The 12,797-nt window shown below is 43.7% G+C and overlaps 1 protein-coding gene across 5 annotated transcripts in view; it reads left to right on the plus strand.

Annotated features, from left to right (window-relative positions):
* COL22A1 (collagen type XXII alpha 1 chain) overlaps window positions 1-12,797 on the plus strand; it is a 220,934-nt gene that overhangs the window by 181,484 nt on the left and 26,653 nt on the right. For all 5 annotated transcript variants that reach the window (XM_057429787.1, XM_057429782.1, XM_057429784.1 and 2 more), the window contains 4 exons: window positions 2,351-2,386; window positions 2,708-2,761; window positions 12,281-12,325; window positions 12,720-12,767. In XM_057429787.1, coding sequence (XP_057285770.1) covers window positions 2,351-2,386; window positions 2,708-2,761; window positions 12,281-12,325; window positions 12,720-12,767 — 183 coding nt within the window. The remainder of the gene's footprint in view (window positions 1-2,350; window positions 2,387-2,707; window positions 2,762-12,280; window positions 12,326-12,719; window positions 12,768-12,797) is intronic.

Here is a 12,797-nt window from a genome sequence, read left to right on the forward strand (position 1 = left end):
AGATGACAAAGTTATTCTTCATTAGGGCCTAAGCATCTGCTCATTTATGAACATGAATGACTAAGAATTTGATACCAAATATAAATATTGCTTGTCTCACACCAGAAGGTCACCTTTTTTGTGAGTCATCATTGTTTGACCACTTTTAGGATAAGTAGCCACCTCCACATCACACTTTCCTGATCGATTTGTCTTTATTTATGTAATCTGCTTCCCTAAATACATTTTTCAACAACTATTACGGTGGTTTTCTCCACTGTAGATTCAACATAACCTCAACTCCACTGCAAAGAGTCTGGAATCTGGAAACCATTGTATAACCTTGAATATATCAGGCTTTAACGAAGACTGAGTCCCATAGAAGAAAAGGAGTAAAGTCAGTAGAGCTGCTTCAGTGCATATCACATACTGAATTAAAGGTGTCAGCCTGTACCCTTTTTAGCAATGTGGAAACATTGTGTGTATAATACTTTCAGCTGCAGAGCTGAGAGGCAGCAACTCTTTTTAATTAGAGTTCTCGCCCTGTTTCCTCCTGTGCCCTTTAACTCCTCTTGGGCTTTGCTCCTGCACAGAAGGTACATACAGATGATGATTTTCTTACTTTGTCTGCTAAAGTATTCAGTTGCATAACACTGAGCCATAAACTGAGTATTAGCAGAGTGTGTTCTTCCCTCTGAACCAGAAGAAGAGAAATAGGGTGAATTCATATGCTTATGCTGAAGCTGCCTAATGGAGGTGTGTGCTGCGTAAGTAAAAGGGTTTTGCTCTTGTTCTGCCTTGCCCTGTTCATATTACTATGGGTTCAGAATTATGTATTTAGTCTTTGCTTAAGCAGAGCATTAAGGTGTCTTGCATGGAGGACTGTATGAGGATTAGTGAATTAATGTGCCTGAAATAGAAACCAAAGGTTGAAAAGTCTTGGTGTGAGACAATTTATTCAAACACAAAGCCAGAGATGTGAAGTCAAGCCTTTTTTTTGGGTGTATTTGACTCATCCATGCTGGATATGGATATTCCATCACTTCTGTGTTGTCCCTATAGAAGTGGATACCTTCTAGTGGCCCACTCTACTTGGCTACACCTTTTTAAATCACATCCCCAACAAACAGCATATGCAGGTCCACTGCACTCCCTACTTTGACCTTATTTAAGGGCACAAAGGTCCTGTGGGATGCTTTTCCTTTTGTTAGAGGTCACAGATTACAGTGGTCTTCAGGACCTGGGGGAACTGGCCTGTCCCAGCCCAACAGATGTGAAGGTGCTGTGTTTCTACATCCTCAGGTCCAGCCAGTAGTGCTGCTAAGCACGTAGTGTCAATGGGCATATGTACATGCAATGCACACACATAAGTGTGCAGCTACGCAGACCAAAGCAGAGGACAATGCTTTTTGAACACTCACATAAACCTAAACAGCACTCTCAGAAACATGATCAAGAATGTCTCAATCCCTCTTCTCCTCTACCTGGCTGATGAGATTTGAAAGCCACTGTTGGGATATATAAAAATGAAATGTGGATCTTTCCAGCAGCTGGTCCTGGACACCTACTTTCCCAGTACTCAGGCCTCTGCATCCTAATGTCCTCCAGCTGCTGACACCCAGACCTCTCGTCCTTGCCAGTTCATGTGGTTTCAGGCCCACTAATATTCAATGACCCAGACTCGGATTCCTGATCTCACCCATGCCCAAGCATGTTACAAACAGGATTTAATGTGAATACAGTAAATGGGGTTACATCAGGCTGGTGGCCAGTCACTGGTGGGGTTCCCCAGGGCTCAAGGAGGGTAGTGTAGGAGGAGGTGCTGTTCTCCTCTCTCTGGTGATCAGCCATAGGCTGTGAAAAAATCAAATGAAGCTGCACCAAGGGAAGTTCAAATTGGACACTGGGAAAAGGTTCTTCACTGAAAGGGCAGCCAGTCACCCTAGGGAAGTGGTCACAGCACCAAGCCTGTCAGAGTTCAAGGACCATCTGAATGATGCTCTTAGTCATATGGTTTAGATTTAGGCAGTCCTGCAAGAAGCAGGGAGTTGGACACAATGATCCTTGTGGGTCCCTTCCAACCTCAGGTATTCTATGTCTGCGGTGATTTAGTACAGGGCTCAGGCAGACAAGTACCATGTTAGCATACAGCTGACCCCTCTGGTCCCTTTTTCTCTCTTTCTTTCTCACTCTGCCTTTGACATTCCTTTAAACATCCTGTTGTGAGTATTCTACACCCCAACAATGTCTATGTGAGCAGCCTGTCAGACTTTCTCTTTTTCCTCACTACTCCAATTTTATGTTGGTGCTTCAGGACCCAGCCTCATCAGCATTTTCAGTGTTTTGATATCTGTGTCTTTTCTGTTTGCAGGGCCCAGTGGGACCTCCAGGAGACAAAGGGTCATTGGTACAGTATGTCTTTCTAACTACACCCAGATTTTGTGGGGAAGGGACAACCCCACTAATTGCATTTCTGCCTGTTATTTGATGAAGGCATGGTTAGTTTCTCCTTGCCCAAGGATGGTAGGCTCACAGTTTGCGTGACCCTTAAAAGGACTTCTCTTGTACATTAGCAACTACTTGTCTGCTATATTGAGTTGTGAGAAAGAGCTGACTGGGACTCTTGGCATGGTGACAACTTTTCCTTGCCTTTAATAGTCCTGCAAAAAGAAAGAATGAGTTTAACTCTTAATAACTACTGCTGTCCTTACTGTTCTCTCCCTACAAGGGTCCCCGTGGTGTACCTGGTATCCCTGGACCACAGGGCCCGCCTGGCCAGGATGTAAGTAAACTAAAAGTGTAAGTGCTCAAGAAATCTGACAGTGCTCAAATCTAATTTCTAATTAGAAAATCTGATTTCCCTAAAAATTGAGCTCCTACTCAACTGCAGCCATTAAGTATTACTAGGATGGTAGAAGGGAGATGATTCACATAAGCTCTTACAGGTTAGAATGTCAGGGAGAAACGCAGTTAGGCTAAGGAGGGTTGTCTCAAGGAAAGTGGTGATCTTTACCAGTGAACCACTTTTAAATGACACTAGAGATGGGACTTGGCAGCATACACTGGGGAACAATCCCACACTGGGAAAGGTTAAAATTTAAGCTGTCTAGGAACTTCTTGGAAGCTGCTAAGTAACCTATAATATTTCTATGAAAACTGGGCCACAGCTGTTAAAAAACTCTGTGTGAGTTCATTTTGCTGCTGCAACTGTGCACGAGAACTGACATTTTAACCTCTTGGTGCATTGTTCTCACTTGTGCCATCTCAGTGGGTGAGTCATGGAGCTGAGGGATATAGAGAAACGTGGCAGGCACCCAGCTGGAAAGTTGACCCGTCTCGCTGCTTGGTTTTGTCGCAGTGTGGAATCAAAAAGAGGAGTGTTTTAAACTCTGCTGGTCAGCCAGCTCTGTGATGTGGAAACCAGTCCTGGATTAAAACCAACTAGGAGGCTCTGAAGAGTTTGAAAGGCTTGCTCTTTGGATTTGTGCCTGTTGAGGGATTGCTGTAGGAAGGAGGCAGTAGGCTTTTGTAGTTTTTCTCAGAGCTTCTTTGTGATGCTGTCATGCATCATAACACATCATTACAAGGAGTAATGGGCACAAACAAAAGGAGGAAAAGTTCAGGTTTTACAGTAAAGATGTTCTTTACTGTGAGGGTGGTGAGGCACTGGCACAGGTTGCCCAAAGAAGTGGTAAATGCTCCATCCCTGGCAGTGTTCAAAGCCAGATTGGACAGAGCCTTGGGCTACATGGTCTAGTGTAAGGCATTCCTGCTCATGACAAGGGATTGGAACTGGACGATCTTCAGGTCCTTTCCAACCCAAGGCATTCTATGATTCTATATCTGAAATGGTATCAGTTTTCACAAAGTCCATGCAAAGTGCTTTTGAGCCCTAGTGTTGCTTTAATGATGTACATCAGCTGCCTTGAAGGGTGTACATTCCCATGGGATGGATAGCCTTTCGCCCTGAATGTCTGGAGAAGAAGGCCTAGTTTTCTTCCCACTTACTTTATCACAATACAAATTATTACGGCCAGAGTATCCCTGGCCATAATATCTTCCTATGATAGCAGAAATGGTTCTTTGCTTTCATCGCCCTGTGTCCCTGAGCAGCCACAGGTTCAGGATTGATTGTGTCCTGCTGACTGCCTCTAGATCTTTACTTTGTCTCAGATGTCTGATATTTTCAATAAAGCCATTTTAAACAGGAGCTGCAATAGATGGGTTTAGTACAACTGTATTGTGTGAGAAGAGTGACAGAGCCAGCTTTTGTGAGTCCCTTTCTGGGTCTACTCAGATCAGCATTAGCTGGTCAGCTCTTGGAGAAGCAGTATTACAGTCTTTACATCTCTTCCTTTCCCTGCAGAAATTACCCAAACAGAACCATTCCTTATGGTACTGATAAAATGCATCCTTTATTATGCCATCTGTTTTAATTGCACTCAATATGGCCTTTAGGAGCTCTCTGTATCCTGACTGATAGCCTGTTAAGCAATTCTGCCTGCATTTCAGGAAGTGTAAATGCAGCTACAGGGCACATTCCAACATTCCTTGATGTAACAGCAGGGATACCTACTTTGACAAGATCGTGCATTTACAGTTTCCTGATCTCCACTTTCATTTATGACTAGTACAAAGGATTTTTTGTTCTGCTTTTGCACTCTTGTGTATCAATGTAGTGTTCCTGTATTCTTTGAAGCATGCCCATTTTTGTACTCTGTTGTATTTAAACAGTATGTCATCAGGAAAGCTTCAATTTGAATTGCTAATATGAATTTACCATGCAACTCCCAAGCCATTCAGTGGTAATAGCTTCAATTACTTGCCTTGGTGTCTTATTTTTTGCTGTAGCCTTTGCAACTATATTCCATTTAATTTTTTCGTGGGCCTGGATAGCAGACACTTCTAAGAGTATCTGGAAAAAATAGAGCAAAGAATAACCTAATGTATGTAAATGTGATTTAAAAGATAGTTAAGAAAGGATTAATAAGAAGATATGAAAGGATCATAGAGATCAGGTGGACGGCTCAGCCAGACAATTGCACTGACCAGCCCCTTTTACAGACAGACAGGGTAATGAGATCTTGGAACAGGCTTCCCAGGGCAGTGATGGAATCACTGTCCCTAGATGTTTTCAAAACCCATGTAGATGAGGCCCTCAGTGACATGGTTTAGTGGTGGTCTTGACAGTCCTGGGGTAGTGGCTGGGCATGATGATGTAAAGGTTTTTTCCAGCCTAGTTGGTTCTATGATTCTGTGATTCTATAACATATTTACACAGCTCCTTTTATACCCTTGTCTGTCTACTCCCCTGCTTGTTCCTCACTGCTTCCTTTTCCTATGCATGTTCCCTCATGAATTTCTACATCTCTATCAATTTCTGCACCCCCTCCTAGTTCAGGAGCCCCCTGGTTTACAATCTTACCACGTGCTAGGTCCAGCTTGATCTTCATGGAAGTGCAGACTGTGGTTTCTTGATAGCTCATCCAATCAGTGTGAGTTGCAAGGTTTGTTTCTTGTTAGGTCTCTATCTTGGTTTATTTTGTTTCTGATTTCTTCCTTTTGCCTTCGTTTCCAAAGTGACAACATCCCGGATCAGATAACCTTGCTGGATTAAACCTCCTCACACTCTCAGATGTCTTCATCAATTAGTGTGACTGTCCAGCTTTGGTTCCCATCACTGCCTCCTTTATGTGTTGGTCAGGTTTCTGTCCCTGTATGTTCTTATTTATGGCTTCCTCCTCGTTTTCCCTTGTTGCATTGAAAAAGGTACCTCTAAAGGAGCAGACACTCCCTGGCCTTAAGCTTACACTGCACATTTTTGGGGAAGCATCCATTCTCCCCTTTCTGTCTGCTAGGAGATAAAATGGTTCTGTTCAACCTACCTATTTAATTCCCATAGATTAGAAAACAATCTGAATGAGACATTCTCCCGTCCTACTATTAGCAGTGAGTGCACAAATTTAATAGGCTCTTTCTGCATTTTGATTATGATCATTTTAATTAACATAAACTTTGAATTAATAATTTTTTAATTATGTTAATTATTTATAGCTAGGTTCCAGTGTTACCAAGAAGTTAATCTTCCCCTACATTAATTTTCATAATTACAAAAAACTTTGTGGATGCATAATTACCTCCATGAGAGCTGCAAAGCAGAGATTTCTATTCTGACATTGATTTTGCCATATAGTGAGAAGGATAGTTCCAAGAAGCCTTTGTGTTTGTTTTAGGGTACATACACCTCAAACTAGAGCACATTTTTTAAATCCCCTATTGGCTTTTTATTCCTGGGACTTGCAACCTATTTTAGCTATTGCATTTCAAGCTTTATTTTCAGTCTTGTAACAGAACCACCCCACCATAAGCCTGTAGGACTGGTTTCCTTATACGCTTTCTTTGATTTTCCCATACATCACTTACCTAAGCCTCAATTTTCAGCATGTCATCTGCACAGCTTCCATCAATCCCCAGTTAGAGACCATTCCTCTATGTCACATTTTGCAGAACTGTACATTATACCTCCTCACTCCTAACGTCTTTTTCCTGCACTGCTTTGCTGTACCACTCACTGGATATTCTGCATAATGCCAGCCACTGTTGGCTGCAAGCTCCTGAAAGTGTTCAAACTTTATGTGCCTTCCAACACTGGTTATTTGGATCCGTGCATGTTACCTCATCACATCAGCAGCATTTCTTTTCATTATCATGCATTATTTTTGGGTAGGCTCTCTGAAGTTCTTTTATGGATTTTTTTTCTGGCTTTCTCTTTTCTAGTTTCCTCTGCTGTTAGTCAGCTTGTCAGGTGCAATTATACCCTCTGTGCCTTTCTTCCAGCACTTTCATTCTGCTCTGAGCAATGTTTGCAGATTGCCCCCTGTTGTCATCCTTTTCTAACTCCAGAAATCTTTCCTCTACATTGGACTCTGTTTCCAGTTGGCTGTTCTCTGATAATGCAACATTCTGAAGTGCCATCATCCTACACCCGGTTTGTTCAATTCAATGTCCTGTCTCATTTGTAACCTGTTAAATACATCTCCAGATCGACAACATACAGTGTTCAAGAATATAGGTCCATCCTTTTTTGTTTCAAGGCAATCTGATACTATGTGGATATCACAGCTGTGCTTAAATCTTTCCCAGGATTTGAGTTTTAATCACTCCCTTGTTTTCTCATAACTAAGAAGTCTTTTCTCTATTCATCTTCAAATAGATCTTCTTTAAATGCTCAAATTGCACTGGTAGCACCATGTCATGTTTCAGATCCCTGAGCAGAAGGCTGTCAGAAGCCCTACTGTAGAAACAGTTTATTTGTAGCTACATGAATAGTCAGCGTGAAAGACATTTTTGAATTGTATGTTCTGTGTTGCTTTCTGATCCAGGATGATGTAGAGATATCCCAGCCACTCCAGCCAATGAGCCGGCTTCATTTGGAGCTCGGCTCAGATGCCTCTATACAAATGCCCGTAGCATGGGGAACAAACAAGAGGAATTAGAGATGTGTGCACGTCTACAGGGGTATGGTATAATAGGCATCACAGAAACATGGTGGGATGGCTCCTATGACTGGAGTGTTGGAATGGAAGGTTACAGGCTTTTTAGAAAAGACAGGCCTGGCAGGTGGGGAGGGGGAGTTGCCCTTTATGTTAGGGATAGGCTGGAGAGTATGGAACTGTCTGGGGACAGGTGAGCAGTCCACAGAGAGTTTGTGGGTCAGGGTTAAAGGGAAAACAGCTATGGGAGACATTACTGTGGGGATCTGTTACAGACCGCCTGATCAAGGAGAACCTGCAGATGAAGCACTCCATAGACAGATAGGAAAAGCCTCACGCTCGCAGGCCCTTGTTCTCATGGGTGACTTCAACCACCCTGGCATCTGTTGGAACAAGAGTATGGCCTGGCACAAGCAATCCAGGAGGTTACTTGATTGTGTGGAAGACAGCTTCCTTCTGCAAGTAATAGAGGAGCCGACAAGGAGAGGTGCCGTGCTTGTCCTTGTGCTCACCAACAGGGAAGGGCTCTTTGGAAATGTGACTCTCCAGGGCAGCCTTGGATGCAGTGATCACGAGATGCTCGAATTTGAGATCTCAGGACAGGGAGAAGAGCGTGCAGCAAGCTCACTGCCCTGGACTTCAAAAGAGCAGACTTTGGCCTCTTCAGGAACCTGCTTTGGAAGGTTCCATGGGATATAGCGCTAGAGGGCAGAGGGGCCCAAGACTGTTGGTTGATATTCAAGGATCACCTGCTGCAAGCTCAGGAGTGTTGCATCCCAACCAGAAGGAAGTGCAGCAGGAGGGCCAGGAGACATCCTTGGATGGATAAGGAGCTCCTGAGGAAAATTCAAATGAAAAATGAGGCTTATAAAAAGTGGAAGCAAGGACAGGTGGCATGGGAAGAGTACAGGGATGTTGTCTGGGAAGCTAGGGACCAGGTTAGGAAAGCTAAGTCCCACTTAGAATTAAACTTGGCTAGAGGTATTAAAGATAACAGGAAGGGATTCTACAGGTACATAACAAATAAAAAACACACTAGGGAGAACGTAGGCCCCCTAAGGAAGCTCTCAGGAGAACTGGCTGCACAGGATTTGGAGAAGGCTGAGGTTCTGAATGACTTCTTTGCCTCGGTCTTCACTGGCAAAGGCTCTGACCAAACCACCCAAGTCTTGGAAGGCGGACGCAGAGACTGTGAGAATGAAGACTTTGGGCGCACTGTAGGAGAGGATCTGAATCGAGACCATCTTAAAAATCTGAACGTGCACAAGTCCATGGGTCCTGATGAGATCCATCCATAGGTCCTGAAGGAGCTGGTGAATGAAGTTGCGAAGCCACTGGCCATCATATTTGAGAAATCATGGCAGTCAGGTGAAGTTCCCGATGACTGGAAAAAGGGAAATATAACCCCCATTTTCAAGAAAGGGAAAATGGATGGCCCAGGGAACTACTGACCAGTCAGTCTCAGCTCTGGGCCTGGCAAAATCTTGGAGCAGATTCTCCTGGAAGGCATGCTAAGGCACATGAAAATCAACAAGGTGCTTGGTGACAGCCAGCACGGCTTCACTAAGGGGAAATCCTGCCTGACCAATTTGGTGGCCTTCTATGATGGGGCTCCAGAACTGATGGACAGTGGTAGAGCAGTTGATGTCATCTACCTGGACTTGTGCAAAGCGTTCGACACTGTCCCACACGACATCCTTGTCTCCAAATTGGAGAGACATCAATTTGATGGATGGACCACTCGGTGAATAAAGAACTGGCTGGATGGCCGCACACATAGAGTAGTGGTCAATGGCTCAGTGTCCGGCTAGAGACCAGTAACGAGTGGTGTCCCTCAGGGATCGGGGTTGGGACCGGTCTTGTTTAGCATCTTTGTCACTGACATGGACAGTGGGATTGAGTGCGCCCTCAGCAAGTTTGCCGATGGCACCAAGCTGTGTGGTTCAGTTGATACCCTGGAGGGAAGGAATGCCATCCAGAGGGACCTCGACACGCTTGTGAGGTGGGCTGATGCCAATCTCATGAAGTTTAACCATGCCAAGTGCCAAGTCCTACAGCTGGGTTGGAGCAATCCCAGGCACAGCTACAGATTGGGCAGAGAAGAGATTCAGAGCAGCCCTGTGGAGAAGGACTTGGGGGTGCTGGTTGATGAGAAAATGAACATGAGCCAGCTTCAGTGTGTGCTAGCAGCCCAGAAAGCCAACCGTATCCTGGGCTGCATCAAGAGGAGCGTGACCAGCAGGTGGAAGGAGGTGATCCTGCCCCTCTACTCTGCTCTTGTGAGACCTCACCTGGAGCATTGTGTGCAGTTCTGGTGTCCTCAACATAAAAAGGACATGGAACTGTTGGAAAGTGCAGAGGAGGCCACAAGGGTGATCAGGGGACTGGAGCACCTCCTGTGTGAAGACAGGCTGAGAAAGTTGGGGCTGTTCAGCCTGGAGAAGAGAAGGCTGTGTGGAGACCTCCTAGCAGCCTTCCAGTATCTGAAAGGGGGCTATAGGGATGCTGGGGAAGGACTCTTCATTAGGGACTGTAGTGACAGGACAAGGGGTAATGGGTTAAAACTTAAACAGGGGAAGTTTAGATTGGATATAAGAAGGAAATACTTTCCTGTTAGGGTGTTGAGGCACTGGAATGGGTTGCCCAGGAAGGTTGTGAATGCTCCATCCCTGGCAGTGTTCAAGACCAGGTTGGATGAGGCCTTGGGTGATATGGTTTAGTGTGAGGTGTCCCTGCCCATGGCAGGGGGGTTGGAACTAGATGATCTTATGGTCCTTTCCAACCCTAACTATTCTATGATCCTATAAGTCTGTGCTTTTTATTGCACTCCTTAAAGCAAATGCTGTGTGAATCTTCCTGAACAAAATAGGCCTGGGAATATAAGATCTGTGTTACTGTTATTTATGCAACCCTCTTCCTGCTTGCAGAAGTGGCTGAGAACCATAGTGGAGAGGATGCCAAAAGCATGACCTGGCAATTAGCATCTGTGGAAGAGAAGGGACTTTGGGAACATCCCATAATCTTCTACATTCACATTGCTGCTCTGTATAAGAAGCAAACTATAAATGGTTCTAATGTCTCCTTATATTTACTCAGTTCTGCAGTAGGACATTTGTAGGTAATTATGAGCTAAGAATCTTCTTCACACTTTATCTTCTCTTGGCTCTCACCTGCAGAAGGTTTGGTTCCTCGGGAAACAAGCTTTCATCTGTGGACTTCAGTACTACTTCACTTCCACTTCAGCTCCACTTCAGTTCATGCTTAATATTCATGTCAGAAAGTCAAGGTAACTGAAGAGTTGTTGTTCACCCAGAAGTGTTTATTGTGGACATAGAAAGGGAGCAATCAAATATTTTCCCATTTTCTCTCTCCTCTAGCAAGAGGTACAGGATTTAAGTTATAAGTGAGATACAAGGATGAAATTCAAGTTTGCCTTATAGCTATCATTATGGTGTAGCAGGGTATCTGAATGTGCTTAAGCTATTTATGCCCAGGCACCCAAGTAACTTTCCATCTAGTAGTCTGCATAAATAATACAATGAACTGATTGGAGGCAACGGATCAGCCTGAGACAAGGTGATTTGACAGAATGCCTAGTGCCCTTCCCAGCAAAGCCTCTGGCCAAGTTCTGAAGGAGCTTTACAGGTGGAAATATGGGATAGTCTCAGAGAGTCCCTTAGGTAGCCCCTGCGAAGACTAAACTGATTGGAATCTACTACTGATATCTTCAGAGTATTAATTAACATCCTGTGTGAAGAATCTGGCATTGTCCCAGAGACCTCTCCAGATGGCACCTGCTGCAGAATCAGCAAAACTGAACACAGATAAGGTGCTTTTAAGTGGTTTTCCTGTAGAAACTGTTCCTGCAGGTCCAAAAATGGTCACATAAGGTGGCCTTTTCTATGTGGTTAAGGTAGCTAGCAGGTATTTTGTATGTATATTTTTTAAGGCTCTCAATATGGATAAAACTTGCATATGCTTGAGTGATGACACAGGGTGATGGGCCAGGTGAATCCAGGAATTTAACAGAGAATGATTTGGAGAAATATCACCCATTCCAACTTAAAACACCAGTGCAAGGATCCTTGCAATGCAGATTTCTGTCATCATCTGGACGTTGATAAAAAAATTTGGTTTCTCATGTAAGCAATATTTTATCCAAAGAGTCAAAAATAATCTTTTGTTTCACTTTGTCTGTTGATTTTTTTCTTATTTATTCATATTTATTTTATTTTTTAACAAAGCAATGGTTTGCTGATGAGAAGCAAACTATTAAGGGATGATGTCCCCTTTCCAAGCCATAACTTCCCGAACCTTAAATTCTAAGGATGCTGGTCATTTCTATGCCTTCATCACAAGAAAACTGATACCAATTGTTAAACCACAACACTAATACAACCCACCAACAAAAAGGCCCATTGCTATTTCATGTGGAAGGGACCTGTCTGCAAGGCTTGTGCAAAGCAAGATCTTGATTTTGCATGTTACAGGTATCTCCAGGAATCAAAAGCTTCATCCTTCACATTATTGCAGTGCATAGTGCTTCTTGTGATAAGAAGACAAACTAAAACAATTTCAGACTTTATGTGACTGGCATTTAACAAGGTCACAGAATAGATAAATGAGATTTAGGAGGGGTTCAGAGGATGTTTGAAGTTGTGGATATCTCAAGGATTTACTGTTTGTCACATGCAAAAAGCAGTGATGCTCAGTGGCAGAAAGTAAAATGTGCTAGTACAGAGCGGTCAGCGGATTAGGGGAGCATCTCATAACATTGTATGACAATTTCTCTTTCTCTTGATCTGTAGGGTCTACCCGGAAATCCAGGGGAAAGAGGACCTCCTGGAAAACCAGTATGTAACTTCACTTCTACATTACATCTTCTTTTTAACTCAGTTTCCACCTCTACACCTCACCTCAGAAGTGCACTTCAGTGCATTTCCACTGCTGCTCTTTCCAGCTGAGCAGCTTGAAAAAGCACTAAGAACCTCTAAGGGGTTCTGGTAAAAGTATCTGTAATGGCTTTAGAACAGTATGGAAATAACAGGATATCCTGCATGTAAATACCCTCAGCAAGAGCTCATCCCAGGTGTGATGAAGTGCAGTAGAAAAGTAGGGCAGGAAGTATGTGCTTGGCTCAGGAAGGGCAAGGGAAACCAGTAAGAGTCCATAAGCATGTTCAGGAAAAATTCTTATATGTTGATGCTGTTTAAAATTGCCTGAGATAATGAATTTCTCATTTCACAGGGCTCCCCACCCCTGCTCTCTCCAGAGGACATAAATCTCTTAGTAAAGGTAATCAGCCTTTGATGATGGTGGGAGTTT

The sequence above is a fragment of the Pezoporus wallicus genome, unplaced genomic scaffold (assembly GCF_028554395.1).
Source record: "Pezoporus wallicus isolate ANWC-B61680 ecotype Strahan unplaced genomic scaffold, APGP_CSIRO_Pwel_v1 contig_7545, whole genome shotgun sequence".
NCBI lineage: Eukaryota > Metazoa > Chordata > Aves > Psittaciformes > Psittacidae > Pezoporus > Pezoporus wallicus.